General features: G+C 58.6%; 1 protein-coding gene across 2 annotated transcripts in view; it reads left to right on the forward strand.

Annotated features, from left to right (window-relative positions):
• Positions 1-717: 717 nt before the first annotated feature.
• OLFM1 (olfactomedin 1) overlaps positions 718-24899 on the forward strand; it is a 35821-nt gene continuing 11639 nt past the window's right edge. Inside the window, exons 1-4 of one of the 2 annotated variants that reach the window (XM_045883483.3) lie at positions 718-1121; positions 15319-15468; positions 19704-19859; positions 21810-22029. In XM_045883483.3, the coding sequence (XP_045739439.1) occupies positions 1026-1121; positions 15319-15468; positions 19704-19859; positions 21810-22029 (622 nt within the window). In that variant the 5' untranslated portion in view covers positions 718-1025. Of the gene's footprint in view, positions 1122-13094; positions 13350-15318; positions 15469-19703; positions 19860-21809; positions 22030-24899 lie in introns of those variants that run through there. The other variant, XM_045883482.3, reaches the window with a different exon arrangement.

The following is a 24899-nucleotide window of genomic DNA, read 5'->3' on the forward strand; positions in this document are numbered from 1 at the left end:
GAGAGACACGTGTTTAACATCTCTTGCCACCTTGCTTCCCAGAAAACAAGTGCTTGGGGACTTTTCTCCCCAGAAAGAGGAGTTTAAATGGGAAATGTGAACCCCAGGACAAGCTTCCCTGGTCTAAGACTTGGATCTCCAGATGGGGGTACGTGTAACAGGACAACGTCTGGTGACAGGAAGGAAGACACAATGCAGACCCCCCGGGGACCCTTTCAGGCCTGTGTGTGCCCGCCCCCTCGTGTATGCACACAAACCATGAACACAACCACAGATCCTCACCCACACACCCTGGATGCGGACAGCAGCCCCAGAACATGTTCTGTTCCCCTTGTGCCCCCACGCTGACCACCCCAGGAGGACAGGAAGAAGGCCTATCTGAGCACCAGATGACCCGCTTGCTAGCTCTGCCTGCCACCCCCCACTCCCACGCCTGCCTTGAGACCCCCTTCCTGGGTCCGAGCGTCAGTCTATCTCATTAAACGCTGACACCTAAGGGCAGTTCAGCTTCTGTCTCTGTCCCCTGGGGATGTCAAGCCTTACCTCCTGGGCGGGGCCGGCAGACCCTCCCCCGGCGGCTAGTCCCCGCCCCCTCCTGCCATCCCCGTCCCAGATCCCCGGGTCCGGAGTCCCTGCAGCTGCAGCCGGCCAGGATGGACTCCTCTCTCCGAGTTAAATTTCCCCCGCCTTCTTGATGTCACATCCTGTCCCAGCCCGCTTCCCCGCCGCCGCCCTCCCCACTCCCGCGCGTGAGCGTGGCGCGCGGGTCCCTCTGCGCCACCCGGCTGCCTTGCTCGCAAACTTTTGGCTCCCCCGCCCAGGCGCGCCGGTGCGGGGGGGGCGGGGGGGGGAGCGCAGGAGGAGGGGCGGCGGAGGGCCGCGCCCCGCCCGGGGACAGCGGGGACAGCGCGCAGGACGCGCTCGCCATGCAGAGCGGAGGCTCCGGGTGCTGAAGGCGCGGGGCCAGCAGAGCCGGGAGCGCGTCCGCGTCCACGCAGCGCCGGCGCCAGCACCAGGGCTCCTGCATGCCAGGACGGCGGCCGTGGCAGCGAGACATGCAACCGGCCCGGAAGCTCCTCAGCCTCCTCTTCCTCATCCTGATGGGCACCGAACTCACTCAAGTACGTGCATCCAACGCCATTTTCCTCCCTGCGAGCGAGCGAGCGAGCACGGCGTCCGCCCAGCGCACGGGGACCCTGAAGTCGGGGAGCGGCTGGCTCCCAGCTCCCGCCTGGGTGGGGAGGGGGTCCCAGTGCCACGCACCCGGCTTGGAGGGAGGGGCGCGGGCTGACCCCAGACTGCTGCGCGTCCCCACCTCCCGAACCCCCAGCCCTGGCCCAGCACAGTCGGGGGGGGGGCTGCCCTCTCTCTCGTGGGACCCCCAGCCTCCCACTCCCCTGGGAAGTTCAAAGGGCAGCATGAGGGGCTCCTACCGCTGCTATTGTCGTGGGGTGGGGGGATTTGGAGCAAGGTGCCCAAGTTCCTGGCATTTCCAGAGGTAGACCTAAGTCCCCCACCCCCACCCCCACTCCAGAGCATCCTGCATCTCTGCCTTTGGGTATAACGCTGCCCTTGGGGCTCCCAAAGCAGGGGGTGTTGGCAACTCTGCCTTGGAGGCCAGACTGGGAAGGGCAGGCAGTGCGTGCGGGGCTGGGTGCATCGTGGACTCAGTGTGGCGGCTTGGGGGGTTATGGCCACATGCGCGGCAGGAAGTGTGAGTGGCAAGCCGCCGTGTGCGCGTGGGGACTGCTGGGCATTTTAAGCGGGCTTGCCATCCCCTGAGCAATGTATCAATAGAAAGCCTGTCTCTGGCTGGTATGCTCCATTTTAAAAATCCATTTGGATGCTGGCAGGTCTGGGAGGAGGAGAAGGGCTGTCTGGGAGCACTGGAACGGGGGTGTTGTTTTGGCACCGGGGTGCTGGGAAGAGGCTGCCGGCTTCAGGAGCCCGGCTGCTCCGGAGTGACATTAAAATGCCCTTTCGATGGTGCCACTGTGCCACGCTCAGAGCTGAGAGACGCTGCAGGTCCAGGAGGTGGACGGGTGGCCCCGTGCCTTGGCCACGAGCCCCAGCTGCCCCCGACTCTCCTTCCCTCCCTCTGTCTCCTTCCATCTCAGGATGAAAGAGGAAAACAAAGAGAGAGGGCAAGAGGTGGATCACAGGAGAGAAGGCTCTGGAACAAGCTTCCCTTGTTCCACCCTGAAGCCCTTGCCGGCTCCCTGGCTCTGCTCGGGAGGCGCAGCGTGGGGAGGGTTCCGTGCTCCATCTGCTCTCAGAGACCTCTTCCCCGGGGCCCCAGACAGTTGGCTCCCCTGGAGAGGCTCTGCACAGTCTCCCGCAGAGAAGTTTTCTTGGCGGCCGGGAGAGCCTGGCCGAGGGGCTTGTGCGCCCACACGCACACTCACACACACGAGCACACACGGGCAGACCGGAGCCGGGCAGCTGGTGACTAGCAGTATGTGCCTTATTGAGACGTTCTGGGAAAGAGTGAGTTCTCCGGGGCCCTGGGTGGGGCTGTCCGGAGGGCCCTCCGAGCCTCAGTGGCCTTCTCCATTCCAGGCACCCAGACCACAGATGCTTTTCATCCAGAGGTCTCCTCCTCACATCTTTTTAAAGATCCCCTGTTCTGGAAAGAAACTTTCGGTTCAACTTCAATGGGAAGCTTTGTCTCGGTGGTGAAAGTGTTTGCCTGGCCATGCTGATGGTTGGGCCCCCCGCCCCCGACAACGGTCAGCCAGCCCCCGCACACGCACCTGCCCCTCCTCCTGCAACCAGGTCCCCCTTCCAGACCCAGGTCAGCTCCCCGGCCCCCACCCCCTGCGCCAGCAAGGGGAATGGTTTTGTTTTCCCGTTTCTGAAGCAGAGCTGTGGGATGTCTCCAGGGACTGTGTCCCTCAGTGCAGCCCGGAGGCATGGCCCCACCCTCCGGGGGCCTGCCTCTGAGGTTAGGCTACTAGAGTCCTCTCTGTTGGAGGCCTATTGTCCTGAATTGTGGTGGGATTTTAGAACAAAGGCTCAACCAGCTAAAATCACTTGGATTGTTCCTGTCTAGGAAGGCTCAGAGAGTGGCCACCAGGTCCAGAGGTCCCTGCTCCCTGGTGCTGCCCAGATGGCCCCATCGGGGCTGGGCCAGGGGCCTGTGCCCTTTAGCAGTAACCTCTAAGGTGGGGAGTAGAGTTGGGAGCAGGTGTGGGTGAGGGCTGGGCTGCTCTGAACCTGAGAGCTGCTTGGGGACATCCACACTCAAGAGTCTTGCTTTCTTGATCCCAAAATGATTCAGCCCTGGGAAGCCACACCGCGCAGCTGCGTGAGCCAAGCTCCATATGCTTGTGAACACCTAAAATAAGCCAACGGAGAGCCGAGCACTGGAGGCTGAGCCCTGAGGGGTCTGTCTCCCCTGCCCATCCTGTTCCTCACCCACTCTAAGTTGCTCCCACGGCTGCACCCTCCCTTTGGGGACCCTTCCAGAGATCTGCACACAAGGTTCCAGGGCCATCGTGGTCACGGGTCAGCCCGCGTTGAAGTGGGAACAAGTCAGAAACGCGAGGCTCCTACCTGTGCTTCATCCGCGCACCTGAAGGATGCAAGCGGCTGGGCGGGCGGGGGAGGGGACGTGGCCGCGCCATCTGTTCTCCCGAGGGCTCGCGTATGATGAGCCACTCAGTCAAGTGCCAGCCAGTGATGGACGGCCTACTACGTGCCAGGCTGGTGGGCCCACGGGAACTCTGTCCTCAGGAAGACGTCTTACTGGGTCTTTTTCTGCGATTTCCAATCTGGTGCTCCACGCTCCTTGAGAAGTATCTTAGGAGTTTCTGTGGGGTGTGGGGGAGCGGACCCCTCTGTCCTGGGGGAGGCTGGGTGCAGGGGAGCTGAGCCCTCTGTCCTGGGGGAGGCTGGATGTGGGGGAGCTGAGCCCTCTGTCCTAGGGAGGCTGGGTGTGGGGGAGCTGACCCCTCTGTCCTGGGGGAGGCTGGATGTGGGGGAGCTGACCCCTCTGTCTAGGGGGAGGCTGGGTGTGGGGGAGCTGACCCCTCTGTCCTGGGGGAGGCTGGGTGCGAGGGGAGCTGACCCCTCTGTCCTGGGGGAGGCTGGGTGCAGGGGAGCTGACCCTCTGTCTTGGGGGAGGCTGGGTGCGGGGGAGCGGACCCTTCTGTCCTGGGGGAGGCTGGGTGCGAGGTGAGCTGACCCCTCTGTCCTAGGGGAGGCTGGGTGTGAGGGGAGCTGACCTTTGTCCTGCGGGAGGTGGGACAGCTGGGGATACATAAGCCCCAGGCCCACCTGGTCCACTAACAGGAGCATGCTGTCTGCATAGGAAGGTATGAAATGGGTGGGGGCTCTCTAGCAAAGACCTTGACTCAGCTGCCCTTATTTGTACCCCAATCCCACCAGGTGCCATTGGGGTGACCTTGAGAAAAGCTCTTAGCCTCTTAGCATGAACTTCCACCTTTTAAAAACTGGATAACTCTCAAAGATGTTGGCCGCCCCCCACTAGACCCCATCCTGCTCAGTGGCTACCTCACCCTCCCTATCGCGTGCTGTTCTTGGACACCTGCTCGTCGGGTTTAGTGCAGTCAGACCTGGGCTCACGGTGCGGAGCGTGTCTGAGCCCTGTGGTCTGGCGTCTGGGCTGACAAGCTTTGTGGGAAGACCTGAGGCTCTGCCGTAATTGTTTGTTTAAGAGGCAGGAGTCTGTGTGAACCCGGGGCTCTGGGGTCAGAGCAGGGGCGAGCTTGGAGAAGATGATGGGCGAGCCTGCGGTCCTGAGGTTGCTCTTGCGTCCAGCAGTAGCTGGGGCAAGAAGGGGGGAGAAGCAGGGGCGGAGGGGGCTCCCCACAGAGGCTGAGGAGGAAGGGTGTGTGAAGGAATCTGATTTATTCTAACCGAGAAGCAGAGCTCCTGTCCTTAGGACGCAAGCCCCCCACGGGCACACCCTGATGGGCTTCCAGCTGATGAGCCAAGTGCACTTGAGGGCCAAGAGTCACCATGCTTGCATGGCTGGGCTAGGAGCCCTGAGTCCAGATGTGAGCAAAGCCGACTCCCTTGGGGAGGTGTGGGTGGATGGACGTGGATGGATGGACAGGGCAGTGTCACAGAGCAGACTGCGTGGGGCTAGCCCCTCAGAATCCTGCTTGGACCCCTCGCTCCCAATCTCTTCTCTCCTGAGATTCTGCCGGACCTGCTCCCCTGAGCAAATTTAACGAGAATAAAACAGCCCAGTTCTGTGACCTGTCGGAGACTAACCTTGGACGGGTGACCCCAATGACCTCCTGTCCACCTGCCCTGGCCCCTGGCCTCCCCCACATCTGCACTGGATACGAGAGTGGTCGTGGTGGTGGGGCTGGGGGCTCAGGAGCACTGTGGTCTTCTCCTAAACCAGTTAGTTTACAATGCAGGGCATCTACTCCTTCTCTGAGGGTGGGTCTGTGGGCCCCTGCCTTAGGGCTGGTCCACCAGAGAGGAGCAGGGAGGGGAGCGTGCTCCATTCCCAGGTGGGCCCGCCTTCGGGGGGTGGGCAGGGAGGTGCGGTGACACCAGGAGGGCGTAAAGCTGTAAATCCTCCTCCCAGGCAGCTGCTTCATCTCTGAGAGCAAATTGCTTCTCATTCCACTGACTTCCGCCTTCCCCAATAAAAAGAAAGGTAATTTTCTGCCTTGGGTTGTATTTATTACTAAAGTTATCAGGCCCTGTAATCAGTATTAACATCACCGTGTAAAGTAATACAAAACTAATTACTAGCTAAACTGAATTAGATACATGGCAACTGCCGGCCAGGCTGACAGGGAGGGGAGCCAATTTTTGACTCTGAAAGGAGCACCGCCGATGCCCCTCAGCCTCTGAAAGCCACAGCCGTAGGGTCCTCGCCACGCCGGGGCCCCTCCTGATGGTCTGGGCGGCTCTGACTGGGGCAGCAGGGCTGGGAAGCAAAGATGCCCGTCCCTTAGCTTTTCAGGCAGCCACACACACGAGAAACCCGCCGGACCCTCAAGCACAGGGGTAACCCCAGGAAGAAGGGTTACTGCTAAGTGGCCCCGACTCATGCTGCCCGCCAGGAGCGCCATCTGGCTCCGCAGGGAGCAAGCCCAGCGACCCCATGCAGCATCCTCACTGTCCAAGCTCAAGGGGATGTAGCCTGCCTCGCAGCCCAGCGCGTGACAGAGCCCTGGTGCGCCCCCAGGTCTGTCTACCACCTGCGACACCGAGCTCACGTTTCTGTTAAGGTGGAGAGAAAACGTGAGAAGTAGAGGGAAAGGCTCAAGGTCACAAGCAGCAGCCAGAAGGGAGGTGCCTGCAGCCGTCGAGCCAGAGCTGCAGACCTTGGCAGAGCCGCACTGGGGCTCCCGGTCGGCCGAGTCTCTGGCTGCGGGCCCCATGTTCTGACCTGGACACCCAGCTTTTAGAAGGGGAGCAGCAGAGCACCCCGGGGGGGGGGTCCACGTTGTGGTCTCCGTCCTACCATGAAGGGTGGGCGGCCTCGAGCAAGTCCCCGTCCGGGGGGCGTTTGGGAGAATGCACCCAGGCCCCTCATCTCAGTTCTCTGGGGAATAAAAGGAGGGTGCATGGAGGGAGCTCTGCAGCTGCTCACACGTCCCAGTATGTCTGTGTGTGCTTGCCGGCTGAGTCCAAGAAGGTGGCGAGCACACGCAGATATACTGAGCCAGCGTCGCTAATCACGGACAGGCCCGCAGTCCCAGCACACCATGTGTGGCTCTGGGCATCATTCACGCAGCGCCGGGGGAGGAGGGACCAGACCCTGCTCACGGCTACTTGCAAAGGCCGGCTCCCTCACCCTCTGGGCCCAGGTTAAATCTTACAACAACACGGCCAGATGACAGAGGGTGAAAGCGCCTTCTTTGCTCTCGGGCAGTGTTTTAAGACGCGAGCTTTCCAATCCGCTTGCTCTCATCTCGGCGACAGGGATTGGTCCTGTGTGCTCCGTATGCAGGGTTTAATGACAGCTACGGTCTGGTGGTCGGGAGAGAGTGGGCGGCCGGGAGAGCCTGGGGAGAGGTGGGCAGACGCCCCATGTCCAGCCTCCATCCGCATTCAGAGGCGCAGGTTCGTAGAGCTCACTCCCATCCCCAGCGTTAGCGAGTGTGCAAGATGCTCAGGCTGCACGGCAGGGACTTCTCCAGTGCGCAAGATGGCTCTCGCGGGTGGCTCTGGAGAGAAAGTTACTCCCGCTTGCTGCAAGGGATGCTTGGGGTGCCTGAGGGTCGAAGAGAGAACAGAGGTGTATTTAAAGATGTTATAAATAGCGTACTCAGCACCACAGGGTGTTGGTGTTAAATCTGACAGCAGAGCAGGACTAGGAGCAGAAATGGAGGCAGGCTTTCAGAAACAATCTGCCGCTCTCCGACGTGAGTCCCTGAGCCCCTGCCCTGCCCAGCGCCCCAAGGCTCCCGATCCCTGGGCAGCCCAGCCTCCGGGCCTCGTCCTGTGGATGCAGGGGCAGAGTCAGCTGTGAGTGGGGAGTGGGGAGAGGGCGCCGGGGGCATGGCATCGAGGGACTCTATTTCTCTGGAGACAACACACCCTCTGCAGGGCAGCTTTCTGAGGCCGAGTCTGGGCTCAGCGGGCAGAGGGTCCCAATCTGCTGAGGGCAGAGCGTGGGCTCTGGGAGGGAAGAGCGTCTGGCCGTGCCTAGGTCCCGCTCTGCGCGGGCACTGACTTCCTGGGTGCCTCCTGCATCCGCAGCTGGACCCCAGCGTTGACTCTCAGATGTTTTTATAACTATGTCACATTCTGATCCATGTCAGGAGCCGTGAATTCGTGTCAGGATCATTGACTGACTCCGTAGAAACCAGTCCGTCCTCCTCCATCAGTTATGGGGAGTTCCCTTAATGGACGGTAGGGAACAGTAACGTTTATGGGACCCCCCAAAAACCACAAGCTCAGCCCACAGGGCCCTGCAGAGTCATCTCATCTGGGCTCTTCAAAGGGCCGCCCCCAGAAGTGGACCCCATGTCCGATGGGCATCTAAGAGCACGTGCAGGCGTGGCCTCCCGGTCTGGACGTGAGCCAGTCTGAGGCAGTCTTTATGAAAGCAGCATGGAACTTTCCATAGCAGGAGCAGAGGGTGTGGGGGCAACAGGGAGGGGCCACGGGCAACCAGTCTCTGGAGGGACAGAGAATCAGGACTGAGGGCTGGAAGGGGGCATCGTGGCTCAGGGAAGAAGCAGGTCCGGGGATGGCTGTGGGTCACAGAGCACTGTCCCCTGGGGACTGGAAGAGACGCCGTGAGTCCCAAAACCTCAGAGGAGCTTGAGCCTTTGCGGCCGGTGGAAGGAAGTGGCCTGGGAGGAGGTTCGGCACCAGGACGGGCCAGCTCTCTGCAGCTGGGCTGACAACTTCCAACCGCAGTGGCACCCAGGACGACCAAGCATGTCTGGGGCAGGCTCGTAGCAGGCTGGTGGAGCCCCGGCCTGGGTCTTCTGAGCCCCTCTCCGGACATGCTCTCCCGGTGGTCGGGCAGAGAGCAGACTGCCCTCAGCACAGCGCACGCCTGGCGTTTGCACACGGCCCAGCCCCAGTGGTGTGCTGGGAGACCCTCCACCACAAAGGGCCCGGCAAGTGCCCAGGGCTGGGCCGGGAGGAAACCCCCTCAGGAGTGTGTGTGAGGAGCAGTAACCCCGTCCACCGCCGTCCACCCAGGGTAAACCCAGAGGCTGTGGAGGGGGCGGGATAAGGGGATGATGCTTGGATCGGGCTGCCCGTGGTGGTCTTCCGTGGCTGCTGGGAGAAGGGGTTCAGGTCACCTGTGGGCTCCTCCCAAGGTGCCCGGCTCCAGACCAGACCCTCTCCCCGCGGCAGGGATGTTCTTCCCCAGCAGGAAAGTGAGTGGCCAGGGCACATACAGGCTGGAAGGAGCCAAAGAGCTGTGTGCAGACCACCCCCCTTCCTCTCCCACGTCTGTCTTTCCTCTTCCTCCCCCACCCCAGCTGTGTGCAGGTAGCTTGAGAAAAATGTGCATGGTTTTTTCACAGCAAAAGAGCATCCAAACTTTTTTCCTTCCGGATGTGCCTATGCTCAGACCTGAGGCTTCAGAGCGCTCGCTCGCCTCGTCTGCCCCGTGAGAACGCAGCGAGGAGGCGGGCCCTCCCAGAACGCGACCCCACCATTGCCTTGCTCTCGGACTCCCAGCCTCCACCGCTGTGAGCCTCAGCCTGTGGCTTAGAGGCCACCCATCGGTGCTGCTTTGTCACACAAGGGGGGCGGACACCCTGATATCCGTCGGGCCGAGGGCCACCGCGTTTTTGAGCTTGGTCCTGGGAATGGCAGGCACCCCAGATGACCCTGGACAGGTCTTGTCATCTTTCTGAGCCCGACACAGCAAGAGCATCACCCAGGGGCGTCCGCAACAATTAAGGGACGTCAGGCACCTAGCGTGAGGGTGTCTGGGGCACGGCGCCGGCTCAGTCAGGGTTACGTGGCTATTCCGAGTTGTGAACGTAAGTGAGCCCTTGCTTCAAGGGAAGCTGTGTGCAAATTGGGATTTAAGTTCCTCCTCAGGAACATTTGGGGTTGGCCGAAGCCAAGGATCTTTAATCCAAATGCCTCACTCTTCAACAATTCATAGTTTGCTTTGGGAAATACTGTGTAGCCTTCTAAATCGAATTACACTTGCTTGAGGCTTCTCGGATGACCCTTTCAAACGCATTAAAAGTGGTAGTCTTTCCTACTGACTCATGGATTCCAGTCACTGGAGAGGACTCTGGTTTGGGATTGGATGAGTCGGAGGTGACTTCCCTCCAACCTCCAGCTTGTCAGAGGAGAGGTGCAGGGCAAGGAGGCAAGGGTGTATGCCAAGGCGGTAGGGGTGCAGGGCAGGGGGCCAGGGATGCAGTGCAGGGATGCAGGACAGGGATTCAGGGGAGTAGGGCAGAGTGGCTGGGGTGCAGGCTGCCAGTGGGTCAGGAGGAGGGCCATACCCACTGCACACCCCTGTTCTGTCTACACATGCCCTCTGGGAGGGAGGGATGTGAAGGGTGTCTCTGTCCACCTCTTTATAAACACCGACAGGAAGGAAGAGGTGGTGAGGAGGGGCTGGGTGTGAGCTGGCTTTGCCCCCGAGTTTTTCTCAAATCCCCGACGTCCCAGGGTCAGCTTCGCTCCCGGGCAGCTGCAGGAACTCCGAGGCACTGTCCACGTGTGGCAAACCCGGTGGGAGTAACCCAGAGCCACACGTGTAAAAGACAGCCTCTCAGCCATGCCTTGGGGGGGTGCCAGAAACCCTCCCGGCTCCCAGCGTGACTATAGAGGGGGCCTCACATCCCCAGGCCAGCCCCAGGCTGTGCCCGGGGTCAGAGGGAGTCCCGGGCGAGCGAGCGAAGCCGCCCAGCGGTCCTCCGATGGAGCACCAGCCCCACGGTCTCCAACTACCTGGGCTCCGGTTTCTCCGTGGAGGAGCCTGGCCAAGTTGGCGCTCTTCAGACTTAGAGAACCAGCTGTAAATCCTTATGGGACGTTACTGACATGAAGTGAAATCAGATGTTCTTCAAAATCAGGAGTTTTGTTTTTGTTTTTGGTTTTTTTTCGGTCTAATTCTTTACATCTGCCCATCTGGAGCGTCCTCTCCCTAGAACGTGGCTCTGCTTGGTGGGCATCGTGTTCGTGTCCGGCGATACCTCTTCAGCATCTGTATGTCTGTATCACCAGCAGTAGCTCTTATGGGGGGTGGCCAAGGTCTGCGTGGGGGGCGCATCCCAGCTCTGCCGTTCACTTAAACCCTGGTCGCTCAGCAGAGGGGCCTCCTGAGTAGGTTTTGTCTTGTGCAAAGCAGGATACTCTTAGTGGTCGCCAAGCCTGCACTCGCAGCAGCTGGCCAATCTTCATCATACCGTGCGGAGAAAAGTGACGACGACTATTATTGAACCCATTTCACAGATGGGGAAACAGGCACAGAAGGGCTGATGCCCTGGCCAGGGTCTCCCAGCTGGTGGCAGGCCGTCTGCCCGCGTCTGCATTCTCGGTGCTGAGCGGCTCATCGGCGATGCCCCTCTCTGGCCAGGGCGTGTACTTGGTTGCGATGCCGGGGATCTGCTCCCGCATTGGGGCTGTTTCTTTCTTCTTCTTCTTTTTTTTTTTTTTTTTAAGATTTTTTATTTATTTATTTGACAGAGAGAGACACAGCGAGAACAGGAACACAAGCAGGGGGAGTGGGAGAGAGAGAAGCAGGCTTCCCGCGGAGCAGGGAGCCCGAGCGGGGCTCGATCCCAGGACCCCGGGATCGTGACCTGAGCCGAAGGCAGACGCTTAACGACTGAGCCACCCAAGCGCCCGGGGCTGTTTCTGTCTGGGGTTGTACAGCACGCTGTCCCCCGCGTCTTGGCCGCGCCCCCGGGTCAGTCTGCAGCACGCTGTACCCCCATCTCGCACTAGTAGGTAGTAAGCAAGTACCTGCGGCTTCTGGATGGAGGGCCTGAGAGTTGTCGGTTGAGTTGGGTTCGATTGAAATTCTTCCCACTGAGTAAGCGGCCACAGTCTGCAGTGGGACTTGAGGGTGAGTGGTTTGGGCCCTGAATCTGTTCATCACGTGCTGGCAGAGGAAGGAGGCGGACCGTGGGTAGCCGGGTGGATGCCGCCTCCAGCACCCGCTTCGTGCGACCTGGTGTGACCTGGACTCCACGGGCGGTCAGCAGAGCCTGCAGTACCAGTACACGCTGGGAGATGGCGCCCTTCCCCAACGGTTGGAACTGGCCACCTGCACTCCCTCGCCTTCATCAGGGAAACCAATCAGCAAACCCTTCAGCGGGGTCTCACCCCCAGCACTCAGGCCAGGACCGCCCTGGCTGGAATCAAGTCCCCTCTCTGAAAGGGGACGGAGCAGAGTGAAGCCCCAGGAACATAGTGTCCGTCTTTGGTGGGCCCCAGGAAGGCTGGCTCCTTGCGATCTCTCCGTTCGGGAAGGGAGATTTATTCTCACCCAGGCAGAAGAGAGCGTAGTGAGTGATCTGGGGAATTCTTCTCTTCCCAAATGGCTGGGAAAGCTTAATGGGAGCGACTGGAGGATGTGCCTTTCATCCCCTAGGAGCCTCCTGCAAATGCTAAAGCCCCATTAAGGTGTTCGACCCAGGCAGCCCCGGGCTTCTGGAGAGACTCGCACGTGTCTTGGCGTGACGCTGCAGAGGGCTGGGGACTTGTGCTAGGTTGCCCTGCCCCTCTACCTGGGCACCAGGGCTTGGGACCACCACCCTTGCCCCCAGCCACAGACCCCAAGGCCCCACCTAGGGCCATGCTCCTCATGGGCGGGGCACCTTTTGCTCTCCTGCCCAGATGCCCCAAACCTGCACCCAGCTCCTGCCCTGCAAGCTGGGCCCTGCACCCCTCCTGCATGCACAGACTGCTCCTACCCACACCCAGGAGCCCACACTGGTGGGTGCCGGCAACTGCCAGGACACTCCTTTCTTCCCAGAGGCATTAGAGCACCTGGCCCCCCCCGGCTCCCAGAGAGCCCTCCCCTTTACACCTCTTTCCGTCCCCCCCAGCGCCGGGGCTGGAGACCCCCCTCCCGGCTTCAGGGGGGCGGCAGGGCTGGCCTGCGGAGCGCGGAGCCAGCCCCAGGTATGTCCTGGGCAGCCAGGGCTGACCGCGCTCCGGCGGGGGTGGTCCCACAGGGGTGCCCAGGCCTGACTCAGCCGGGAAGGAGGGTAGCGGCCGCGTAACCCATCCGGACAGTCAGGCCGCGAGGCGCACGCGGATTTTAGGACCTGGGGGCGGTGGTCAGCTTTCCTCCCTGAACACCCATCTCAACCCCTTGGCGACTGGGGTTTGCAGGCCTCGCTGCCAGCAGCCAGGGGGCGGCGGGGAGCCGGAGCGGAGAGGAAAAATCCACCCATTTCCTGGGCAGATTGCGTCGGCCGCCGCCCGGCCGTGTCCCCGCCTCCCGGCCGCGGCCCCCGCGCGCAGCCCGCGCGGCGCTCAGAGCCGGAGCCGGAGCCCGAGCCGGCGGCGGGGCGCGGGCGCAGGGCGCGGAGGGGCGGCGGCGGCGCGGACACTCTCCCCCGGCGCCCGGGCGGCGCGGCCATGGCCGGGGCGCGCGGGGCGGCGGCGGCGGCGGCGGGCGGGCGGCGGCGGGCCGAGGGGGCGCGGGGACTCGGCCGGGCGCCCCTGCCCGCCGCGGCGCCGGCCGCCTGAAGGCTGCCCCGGGGCGCGGAGCCGGCGCCGGCGCGCGCGGGCGCAGGGAGGCGACTCGAGGCGCGATGTCGGTGCCGCTGCTCAAGATCGGGGTTGTGCTGAGCACCATGGCCATGATCACCAACTGGATGTCCCAGACGCTGCCCTCGCTGGTGGGCCTCAACACCACCAAGCTCTCTGCGGCCAGCGGCGGGACGCTCGACCGCAGCACCGGCGTAAGTCCCCGCCGCCGCCCCGCGCGCCCTCCCCGCCTGCTCCCCTCGGACCACGACCCGGGCTGGGCGGCGCCGAGCAGGGCGCAGGGCGCAGGGCCAAGGGCACCGGCAAGGGTCCGCGGCGGCTCCCCCAGTGGGGTGACCCTGTCCCCGTGCTGCCCCGCCCTGCCCCCCCCCCCCCCCCCGCCAGTGGCCCGCCCTGGTCCCCCAGGGGCGCCACCTCCTTCTTTTGCTGGGCTTCCTCGGGGGGCAGGGGGCCTCAGGGACTCTGAGGCTTGGAGTCCCCTTCAACTAATAGGAAGTTCCTCACTGACAAGGTCAGGAAACTGAGGCAGGGGACTTGGGGACTTGTCCAAGGTCACTCAGCAGGTAAGGGGTGGGGATGCCGCTGCTCCACCCTGTCGGGGCTGGTCCAGCCAGCGCTCGAACTGAGCCCGCCCTACTTTGTGAGAGCCGGACCGGACTGGACAGTCAGAGTGGACCAGCAGGCAGGCGAGCGAGCTGGTGGCTCCGAGTCCCTGAGGCTCCTTTCCCTGTTCATCCCCGCGCCAGGTCCCTCAGGGTCCCGGAGCCCGAAGGTGCAGTGGCCGGGGCGGGGCCCTGGGAGGCACCTGCTGTGGAGCTGGCCCCCTCTCGGTCCTATCACCCCTCCGTCCTGCTTCCCAGGTGTCTTTTTCTTCCCTTGTCAAGGCCTCGGGGGAGGGGGCGAGTGGCCAGGGCGCCTGTGGGCAGGGCTGACTCAGATGGTGGCTGGAGCTGCGAGAGCCAGGCTAAGCTGAGCCCGGCTAAGCGGGAAGCACCCCTGAGCGGAGGAGGATGTGAGGAAGGGCCCCAGGCTGGCTCCCTCTGGGGTGGGGGGTGGCGGGCAGGAGGCTCCTCTCCCGCCTGGTTTTGGCTGCCCAGGGCACAGTGCTCTGGGAGGAGGTCTCCACGTGACCCCAACCTAAGACCCTCGTCATGTTCACCCCACCGGGTGTTTCAAGGATGGCACCCAGCGATGCTTTCGTAATGACTGCGCTCCTGCGTTTGGGTCCTCAGCTTCTGGGGCTGGCAATGAATGAAACGGATGTATAGCTACTATAGATTCTCCTCCCCACCCCCATGCTAAAAATAGCAGGGAGGTGACCTGAGGCGACAGGGCAGGCTGCGGGGGAGGGTCTGTGCTCGGGGAGTGTTTTTGGACAGTAGTGTCCTCCCCGTGTACCGAGTGCTCAGCACCTGAGCTGGGCTGCAAGGTGACAGCAGCCGGGCACAGCCCTGGTTTCTCGGTGCTCCTTGGGCATACCCCAGGACCGAGGTTGGGTGTGACCTGGCCCCACATGGCACCAGAAACTTGGCTACAGCCACCAAATGAGTCGTGGGTAGCAGCCCTCGCAGAGTTGGAAGGCTGGTATCTCCTCGGGCAGTCCCTGCCAGGCTTCCTGCGGGACGGCAGCTGGGGCTCGGGGTCCTTGCGGCTCTGGGCTAGCGGGCTGCCGGATCCCGGCTCTTACCACGGGTGTCCATCTCCAAGCGTCAGGGACGGCTTTGCAAGTCTGCGCCAGCCTTATGGGGAGGAGATCTTGTTTCTGAATTACGTGCTGCTGTGAGTCAACCAGGCACTCGCGTTCCGGCCTGTCTCCTCGCCGGCTTGCGGCCTCTCCCCCTCCCTGCTACCTGGCCTATCGATTCAGTCAGATGCCAGAACACCACACATCCCTGGAATTGAAAAATCCCCTGAATTTGAACAAAATTTAGAGTTGTGCCTGTTTGACTTCCTTCTAGCCCCGGGGGCCTTGATGGGATTCCACCCCTTTGTTCTCAGGGGCTCCCGTCCGTCCCCGTGGTCAGAACGTGTCTTCGGACCGCTTTTGTCCTTCTCTGCCAGGGGGTCGGACTTGGACAGCCCTCCCTGGTTGTCGTGCCCGATGCACTTCCTTATGGTCTCACTTCTCTCCCTCTCGCTCCCTCACCCCACCTGCCCCCCCAGGTGTTGCCCACCAACCCTGAAGAGAGCTGGCAGGTGTACAGCTCTGCCCAGGACAGCGAGGGCAGGTGTATCTGCACAGTGGTCGCCCCCCAGCAGACCATGTGTTCACGGGATGCCCGCACGAAACAGCTAAGGCAGCTCCTGGAGAAGGTGAGTCTGTGCGCGTGTGTGTCCGTGTGTGCACGTGTCTGTGCCCACACCAGCTCCAGGGCTGGGCTAGCCTGCGCAGTCTGTCCTGGCAGCAAGACCTCCCTCTTTCTCGGCGTGTCCGTGCTCAGAGTAGTTGTGAAGGGATGACTGGGTGGATGGAGGCCCCCCACGGATGGCGCAGGAGGAGACGAGTAGCCCCTGCTGGTCGCTGCCCTGGGGAGCCGCGGGGGGCATGGGCTGCTCCCCCATGCCACCATCTCCCCATCTCTCCTAGTGATGCAGCCCCCCGGGAGAGCGCCCTGGGGGCCCCTTGGGTCTCGGCCGGTGGGCTCTTTCCGGGGCCCGCGAACAACTGGATCTGCCGATCGCTGGCCGTGTGGTGCAGGTGCCCCGAGTCTGCCCCTCGGCAGCCCAGCAGCGCCATGTGGTGCAAACACGTGCTTTACACCCATCATTTCAAAGAACCTACACGAGAATCACGTCGACTTGGCGAGATTTTTCACCCCGTTTCACCACCCACCTACGCACACGGACACCGCACGCCCATGCACACACCATGCACAAACCTCCTCCACAACCCCCCCACACACACCGGATACACGTGCACCACATATACCCCACGTACACACACACACACACACACACACACACCGGTAAGCCATAAGTTTGCCACGGTTGAGGGGTGTGGGGTGGGGTGCGGCCTGAGCCCTGAGGAAGCCATTCCCCAACCCCCGGGGCTGTGCTCCTTGCTGGGGAAGGTCGTGGCCGTGTGTTTGGAGAGAGGACAGCACCATGGTGCTCGGTCAGAATTGTTCAGTTTTGAGCCCAGCTCAACCACAACCCCTCATACAACGGCAGGCAAATCAGGTCCTTGTCTTGGCCTCAGTTTCCCAAAGTGTGGAGGGAAGGCGTGGGTCAGCGATTCCCGGCTGCGCCCAGCTCTGCGCAGTCCCGGGGTTGGGTGTGTGGGGGGAGAAGGGCCTGGAGGCCATGGGCGCAGCCTGGCCGTGGTGCCTGGTCCACTGTAAGTGACAGTGTGGTCTTTGTTCTGCGTCTCTAGCCCACCCAGTACTTCATTTAGAAAGAATTAAAGTAAACACATTTAGCACATGCCACAAACGTTCATTAACACCAAACTAGACCGTAGCCTAATTGGGCCTTTAATTATTCAGAATTGTAGAGGAAGGAGGTGGAGCTGGGAGGGGCCTCTGGGACCTGGGGGGGGGGCAGGCGGGGGCTGGGGGGCAGGCTTCAGGCCCTGGAGCTCTTGGGGGGGTGCCCTCTGGATTCCAGAAAGCTCTCGGAGCCCCTGGGAGCGCAGGCCTTGGGGCCCTTCTTTCTGCCTCCATACTCCAGGGTGTCAGGGCTGAAAGGTTTAAAGCCCTATCTTATACCCCAGTGGGCACTGTGTTTTCAGAGGGCAGCAGCCTTTTGTTGTGAAAGAGGGCCCGTGGCTTCCTGCGTTCAGACTGTGTGGCGGGGGCAGGGCTGCTCCTGCCTGTGGGGAGGGGGCACCGAGGTGCGAGGCTCTGGTGGTGTGTTCCCTCGGCGGGGCTGGGGTCCCAACCGAGCCCGAGGCGCGGAGCTCTGTGCTTCTCCAGCCTAGCTGCACATGGAGCTCCACCCGAGGGGCGTCCAGAGGTGCAGTCGTGGGCTGCACACCCAGGGGTCCGACTGTCGTTAGCCTGGGGTCCCTGGGAGGGCCTGGAGGCCAGTACCCGACAGATGCCCCAGTGCCGACCTGCGGCCAAGGCTGAGGGCCGCTGGAAACCCGCTGAGTGGAAAAGGCCTGTGGGGGCCGTGGGCTCTGTTCTCTTTGAAAAAGCCACCAGCCCTGACTTTGGAAGTAGGGGCTTTGGAGTCAGGCCAGGCTTTGGATCGTGGCTGCCCGCTGTGGGATGGTAGACAAGCGGCTTAACTTCTCTGAGCCTTGGTCTCTTTATGCATAACATGGGACTCGAAATAGTGTTCACCTCCTAGGGTTTTATAAAGATTGAATGGAGTAAGTGACAGGACGGGCTCAGCCTGGGGAGGACTCTGTCTTTGATAGCTGTGTGACCTTGAGCTCGTCAGTTGGCTTCTCAGGGACACATCCTGCAGGAAAGAGGATGGATGGCCCAGGGACGGGAGCGTAGACCGGGGTCTTCTCGAGGGAGAACACCCACCTCGGCCCATTCGTTTGCTTTATGACCGGCCAGAGTGGGGGTCCTCGCTCCAGGTGGGACAGACAGTAGGAGAGTCCGCATTTTGTTTTAAGGCAATGGAGTAGCTTGGCATCTTTAAAATTTGTTTTCTCGATCTTAAATTTAATCTTATTTAAAATTCGTGAAAAGCATTCCTTGTCTGGCAAATGAGAAGCCCGTCGCGGTGCGTGTGGCCCCCGTTGGAGGTCTGAGTCTGGAGCGAGTGCGGACCCAGCAGCTTCTGCTCAGCCCACGGAAGCCCCGGCTCTTGTGGGTTTTGCCAACACGGCAGGAACCCTACGTCTCCGGAGGGGAGAGGGATCTTGACTGGAGCGGCCATTTGTGGTCCTCCTCCCAGCACTGTGGCTGCAGGAGGCCCTCCGTGCATTAGGTGCGGGGGGGGGGGGGGGGACCTTGTGCTGTGGTTGTAGGAGTGAATAAGCCCCAGGCCCCTCCCACCCCGAGTTGCCTGTCCAGCCAGGTGGTTGAGACAGATGTGTATGTGTGGTTACTGCCGGTCAGGCATTGGGCCAGGGAGGTGATGCCGTTTCCAAGTAGTATGCAGCCGCTTCTGGCTTTGGTGCATCCTGGAAGCCTCCCTGGAGGAGGTGGTGTTTGGGTTGGGCTTTAAAATATGAAGGAAACGAAAACTCACAGCTCTTCTCAAAGGAAGTCCTGTGGTTATTCAGTGTGACAGGATCAGGTGAGGGGGGCAGGGAGAGAGAAGGTAATAGAGCAAATGTTTTCCAGTTCCCTATAGAAAGGATCAGAGAGTATCAGAGTCACCCACATCGTGTATTTTACAAACCTGAATTTTTAAACTGGATTGGTGTGTTACTTTTAAATAACTAGCCATAAAATTCCAGGCATTTTAAAATGCTGCAATGAGTAATACCGGTTTTTCTCCTACTGGGAAGCCTTTCGGTTGTGCTCTTACTTTATTTTATTTGTGGGGGTGGAAGATGTACCGTAAGTGGTAGAAACCGCACTGTCATGTTCTCACTGACCGAGTCAGGCTATGTGTCATGCCCAAATGATTCTGTTCCGAGAAAGGGAGAGGGTTTTCAAAGGCAGCAGGAAATCAGATGTGAGGATTTGCGGTGGTCGTGAAGGTATCTTCCTCCCTGGTGATTGGATTAGATTCTGAGAAGTGGCCCAAACACCGCTGCACATCCTGAGCTCCATCCGCCTCCCCACCGCCCCAAATGCACGTGCACAGATGCACCAGCCAGTTTCCCAGAAATAAAATGCCCTGGCAGGTGGCTGCACTGAAATGGTTTTCCTTTTAAGCTCTCTGGAATCCTGTTGAATATTAAAGTTCCATCTTGAGGCTAGACTCAATTCAGATCTGCCTGCAAAGATGTAGAACAGCGACTCTTCATTTGCTGGGTGATTGATTCCTGACTCTGTGCACTGAACGTGTGTGTTTACAGAACAGTCATCTACCTATGATACCGGGAGGTGTGATGGATGGTGCGCGAGATGGGGACAAGGGTTGATGCAGAGTCAGGGAGAGCAGTTTCCTTGTAGCTTGACTCCATGCTCCTGCCTTCAACCTTTGCAGCAGGATGCCTGCTAAGACAGGAGACAGAGAGTCTCCACCTGGGGTGGGGGAAGCCCAAAAGCACTATTCATCCTTGTTGGTATTTATGCCTGCCTAACCGGTTTCATCCTGCAGAGTCACAGTCCCCTCCCCTCTGACAAAATAAAGAAGAAAAAAAAAAAAAGTTACCCAAAGCCTTCTATGCCTGGAGCTGTGAGCTGGGGAGGACCCGAGGTTCCTGAACCCCTGATTTGCATCCCTGGCTGTAAGAGAAAGCATTCTGGAACATGGCAGAGGAAATGTTTACCAAACCAATTTGCTCTGTTTGGGGAGTTCTTGGTCATAACACTCCCCGCTGCTGGTGATTAACTAGTAAATAATGCATGGGCCGCCTCTGGTTCCCAGTGTGTTGGCTGTGTGGAAAAGGTCACTGTCGTGTATTAGGAGGCAAATAAGATGGGCGGGCACCTGCTGCAGCTCCTTTCTTGAACCTGTTGCCTTTTTGACAGGTGCAAAACATGTCTCAATCCATAGAGGTCCTGGACAGGCGGACTCAGAGGGACTTGCAGTATGTGGAAAAAATGGAGAACCAGATGAAGGGACTGGAGTCCAAGTTCAAGCAGGTGGAGGAAAGCCATAAGCAACACCTGGCCAGGCAGTTCAAGGTATGCGTGCTCCTTCCTCCTAGTGAGACTGGGTTTGGTTTCCCTTTGTGCTTTCCCCTTCCCCTCCAGAACTAGAAACTCGGGGCTGGGGAGGAGCCCAGCAGAAATTGCCCTTGGCCTTGCAAACGGCTGCCACCGTCCTTGGAAATGGAGAGGCACCCTGCCCTCGCCCTCGCTAGGCGAAAAACAGGGTCAAGGGGTGGACAGAGCGGCGGTTTTCAGCCCCCATTAGCTTCCCAGGCCAGGGTCCCAGGACCTGGCTTCTGAAGCCAGGTCACAGATTAGCTGGGAAGGGACATGATTGGTCCTTGTCATTCTGCAGCTGCTATAGGTAAATCCCATTAGCCAAGGATTAGCTTAATTGATTAGAGCCATTTCTGAGCAGGGATCACTCGGGGCAATTTTTCACATCTGACCTAATTTAGCTATGACAGGGCACACTGTAGATTTGCAGGGAGGAAAGAGAGAGACACCAACATCTTTCTCACTTCCTGGTAAGTGTTTTTTTCTTTTTTTCTTTTTCTCTCTGGGTCACTCTGGACTTTAAAGCCAGAGTTTGACCTAAAATTATATATACATATATAGAAATATGTATATATACATATATATACACCTCTAGTTTACTCAGCTTCAAAATGATTAAATTGAAAAATTATATGCACCTTAATTAAGGTACACGTGCATGTTAATTAGCAATCTAGCCCAGATACAAATGAACAGGTCAAATTACACAGCCCTGCTTGACTAGAAATTGCTGATGCTCTGTCTTCCTGTCCTTTTTATGCTAATGTTTTCCTTTGATGTGCTCCCTGCATGAAGCAAGAAGTAATCCACTTTTAAAACCGATACGTTATACAGACCAAATGGCAGGCTAACGAAGTAATAAATCTATATTATAAATAAAATAATAGCAGGCCTGATCCTATCAAGGAGCAATGAGCCAGTTGCTCACGTTGGAGGCAGGTGACTATGCTGTCCTTGCTTCTGACAACGTCATCGTGAATTATCTCAGAGAGAGAGATTTTTGACCCGCCTGACCAAAAAGAGTTTGTGTCTCTCCCTGAAAGGCCAGCATTCCCTTGTGCCATGCTAGAGTCCGATTCCTCTGAAGACGGGGGTCTCTTTAGCCGCCACGAGCTAGCTCATCTTTGCAAGCACTGTCCACACGGGCATCTCTCCCAGGTCCAAAATTTGGAGCAATATGGCCCCTGGGGAGGAAGAGCAACCCCTTGCCTCTGACCATGCTTTAATTGCATTGAGAATTTCACCAGGGATTGTGAGGGAATCTCTATAACTGTTCAAGCAGTTGGTTTAGACTAAATCTAGCAATGGAGTGTGATTTTTTTTTTTTAAGTGACCATGAAAATATTTGTCTATTAATGGCTGTCTGTTTAAGGCAGGCTAGTGAGGTAGCTCTTCAACAGTATTTCGTTTTCTTGCTTGCAGGGCTAACTTAAAAGCGTTTTTTCAGTGCTGCAGTGACTGAAGAAGCAGTCCACTCCCATGTAACCATGACAGAGGGTCAGAGAGCTTTTGCACCATGCATTTTTACTATTATTTTCCAATACTTAGCACCATATCACTAAGGAACCTTGAACACAACCAGGATCCTCTTTTGCATGCGACTGTAGATGCATCCCATGGATAGTTTGAACCCTTGTCAATGCGTTTTTTGAAAAAGAAAAAAAAAAGAAACTGTGTGTGTGATTAAAAGCATGTAACCTTAAGATGTTGCATTCTAAACTGACAATAAAGACCTTTCCCAAATATGTTGGTGTTCTGAAGACTGTTTAATATGCTCTCCTAACTCTTTTGGGCCAGAATACATAAACCTATAAATGAAACAGGGGTGTGCACATGCTCCCTCACCCGGGGAGAAGCCAGGCCAAGGCAGGGTGTTGCAAGTTTTTGCACGCAGAGCACTGAACCCAGCTTATTTTAACCTTGCAGGCGATAAAAGCGAAAATGGATGAACTTAGGCCTTTGATCCCTGTGTTGGAAGAGTACAAGGCCGATGCCAAATTGGTATTGCAATTTAAGGAGGAGGTCCAGAATCTGACGTCAGTGCTTAACGAGCTGCAAGAGGAAATTGGCGCCTATGACTACGATGAACTTCAGAGCAGAGTGTCCAATCTTGAAGAAAGGCTCCGTGCATGCATGCAAAAACTAGGTAGGACCAGAACCCTGCGGGGGCGTGGCACTGCACGGCCCACCTCCGCTCTCCTACAGGCTTAGGGAGTGGTGCTGAAATGGACAGCGCCCGCCTGGCTTCAGGGAGGCCGCGGCTGGATTAGGGCTTCTGGGTAGGGCTCCCGCTGGGGAGCATACAGAGAGGGCACTCGCCCTAGGGCACTGTGCAAAGGCCGGCTCGCAGACCCCGTGAAGTCGCACATCCGGAAAAGGGACTCGATGCCACATACCATCTGCAGAGTATGTGTGAGTGGGTGTGTCTGTGTGTGGAATGGGTGTGTTTAGGACACGAGTTTAATAGGGCTGGAAACATACATCTCATATTCTCTCCAGGTTGGGAACAAGGGCTGACGAAACTCCCGAGATAGCGAATCATGCGTGGTTTGAATAAAAGAGGAAAGAAAATTCGGTCACACCACCATAGAGGACTTGCCATTCACAGCGAGAAAAGGCGTCAGTCCGTCCTAACAGCCCGGATGGAGGGAGCCTCTGAGCCCACAGGCTCCTCAACCCCATTGTTGCTTTCTGGGGAGGCACCAGATCTGGGGGTCCCCCGCCATGGGGGGACCCCTCTAGATTCTGGCTTGTGCTTGAATTCCCGCTCGCCTTATCAACTTCCCTATTGGGTGCTCTCACAAATCGTGACTTGCTGGCGTCTGAGCCCACTCTCCTGCCACGTTTCCAATTTCCAGTTCATTCTTTGGTTTTCGTGTGAAGAGTAGCTGGCCCTTCTCACCTACTGGCTTTTGACACCAAGGTTGTTCATGTTCATACTGTATCCTTAGTGTACTTCAGGGTAATTTTTAGTGTAATTTTGGTTTATGAAGAAGTTTCCCTTAGGTTTTATCTGTTATTTTAACTTGATTCCCTCCCCACACCCCCCAAATGCCTTCTCATAAACTTACAACATCCCAAAGTAGCAAATACTTTTAAAAATCCCTGGTGCCGTGAGGCAAAAGGGAGAGAACATCCGAAAGGCAAGGAAGTAGTCAGCCAGCCCCCGTTTGAGCAGGTCCAAACGTCCAGATTATCTCGAACGCTGCTCTAGGCCTCCCAGCAAAGGCAAACACTCGAAAGTCCCCCCAAGCCTGGGGAGGACGGTGAGAGGCATTGGGAGTTTAATCTGGTTTAATGTGGGCACTTCTGCTGAGTCCCATGAGGGATTGTCTACTGCGTTTTTCCAGTGATGCGCTTCATGGCGCCCCTGTCCTGGTGTGTCAGGGCCTGGGGGACCCGGGACGGCCCCAGGAGGGGTCAGGGCTGGGCAGTCTCCACACCGCTTCCAGTTCTGACACTCCAGGGGTCGGTGTGATATTTAGAATGTTCACGTTTATGGGACCGTATTTATGACTACGGGTTATATAATTATTTCCGTTGGGCACAGGTTGGGGTTTCTACCCAGCATTAGACCACATGCTGACCGCCTCTCTCTGTCCAGACCCTCCACCCAAGGGTCTCAGCCTCTGAAGAATGAAGGGGTGAGGGGGCTTTTGGTTATTTTATTCCCCCCTACCCACCCCGGGATACAGACTGTGTATACCAGGGAGAATCTGAGATGGGGCCTCCACGCTTGCCCTGTAGGGGGTCAAGGAGCAAAGTGGAAATTCAGAGTGGAAAGTTACAAACGCTGAGAAGGCACAGGCCTCTCCCAGGGGGACACTGCCCCTCTTGGGACGAGCAGCCTTCCCATCAGCACCGGGCCTATTTTTAGAAGCTGCATCAATTTTCCTTGAGGCTTAGGATCTTGGGGCTTCCACACAGTTACCCTTGGGCCGCCGAGGTGGTTGATCTGGGAGTAAAGAGAGAGGATGACTCCCAGGGGCCATGTGCTCTCCCATCGGGGTGCAGCCGTGTGGTCTTGCCTCTGGGTTTCTTTCTTCAGAAACACCTTGACTTGTAGATAGACCCACTGAATCGGAGTCTGTAGGGGGCCCAGGGATCTGCATTTAACCAATGGCCGGGTGAGTCACATGAACACCAAAGGGTGATAGCCCTCGGTCTGCAGCTGGCTGTAGTTAGGTATCACCCTGCGGCTGTGTGACTCTCCCCAGGCGCTGACTGTCTTGAGGGCCAGCCACCTGTTTATCTGTACGGTGAAGGTGTAGGAGTCCCCACGCCCTGGGATCACCGTGAGAGTCCAGGGACACCTCATATCATGGCTCACACTATGCCTGGCAGAGTGGGGGGCCGCAGGGCCGGCCAGTCGGCAGGCAAGTAGGAAGTGATAGGTAGGCAGGCAGACAGATACAGTTGGTAGGTAGATGAACAGACAGGTAGGTGGGTAAGTGTGGGGGTAGATAAATAGGCAGATGACAGATTGAACATGGCCCCTCCCTCTCCTTAGGTTTCCATTCAAGCTCAATAACTTAAGGACCACATTCCTATCCTGTGGCTGCTTGATATGGTTTTTATTTCAGGCTTGCAAATGGGTACCATCTTAGCAGCCTCTTTGCCTGCTCGCAGGTTCCGGGAGCATAGAGCAGAGGAGCCTGCCTCCTGCCTGTGGGGGCCCCCCATTCCCTGACAGCTATGCCGGAGGCTGGGGCTCCTGCAGGACTTGGCCTCTCAGTACCCCCCAACCCTGCCCCCTCAGCGCCTTGGCTCCTTGGTCTGAAGTCTCACTGTTGGTCCCCGTTACCTTCCCGGTATAGACACTGCAGCCCCACCCCCCTGCCCCCGACAACGTGCCCTCAATCAGGTCGCTCCTTATGGCCACCTTCTCTTTAAGTTGACGTGGCTAGTAATTCCTGACCCCAAAACGTACGCAGAGAAAAACAAGGTTCCATTTGTTTTCTGTTTCTATTTGTAAAGACTGCTCTCTCAATGGGATTGTATGTTTTTCCCAGAGGC

This window comes from Mirounga angustirostris, unplaced genomic scaffold, assembly GCF_029215605.1.
Source record: "Mirounga angustirostris isolate CCGP_5_RB_7025 unplaced genomic scaffold, mMirAng1.0.hap1 SCAF_15, whole genome shotgun sequence".
Lineage (NCBI taxonomy): Eukaryota > Metazoa > Chordata > Mammalia > Carnivora > Phocidae > Mirounga > Mirounga angustirostris.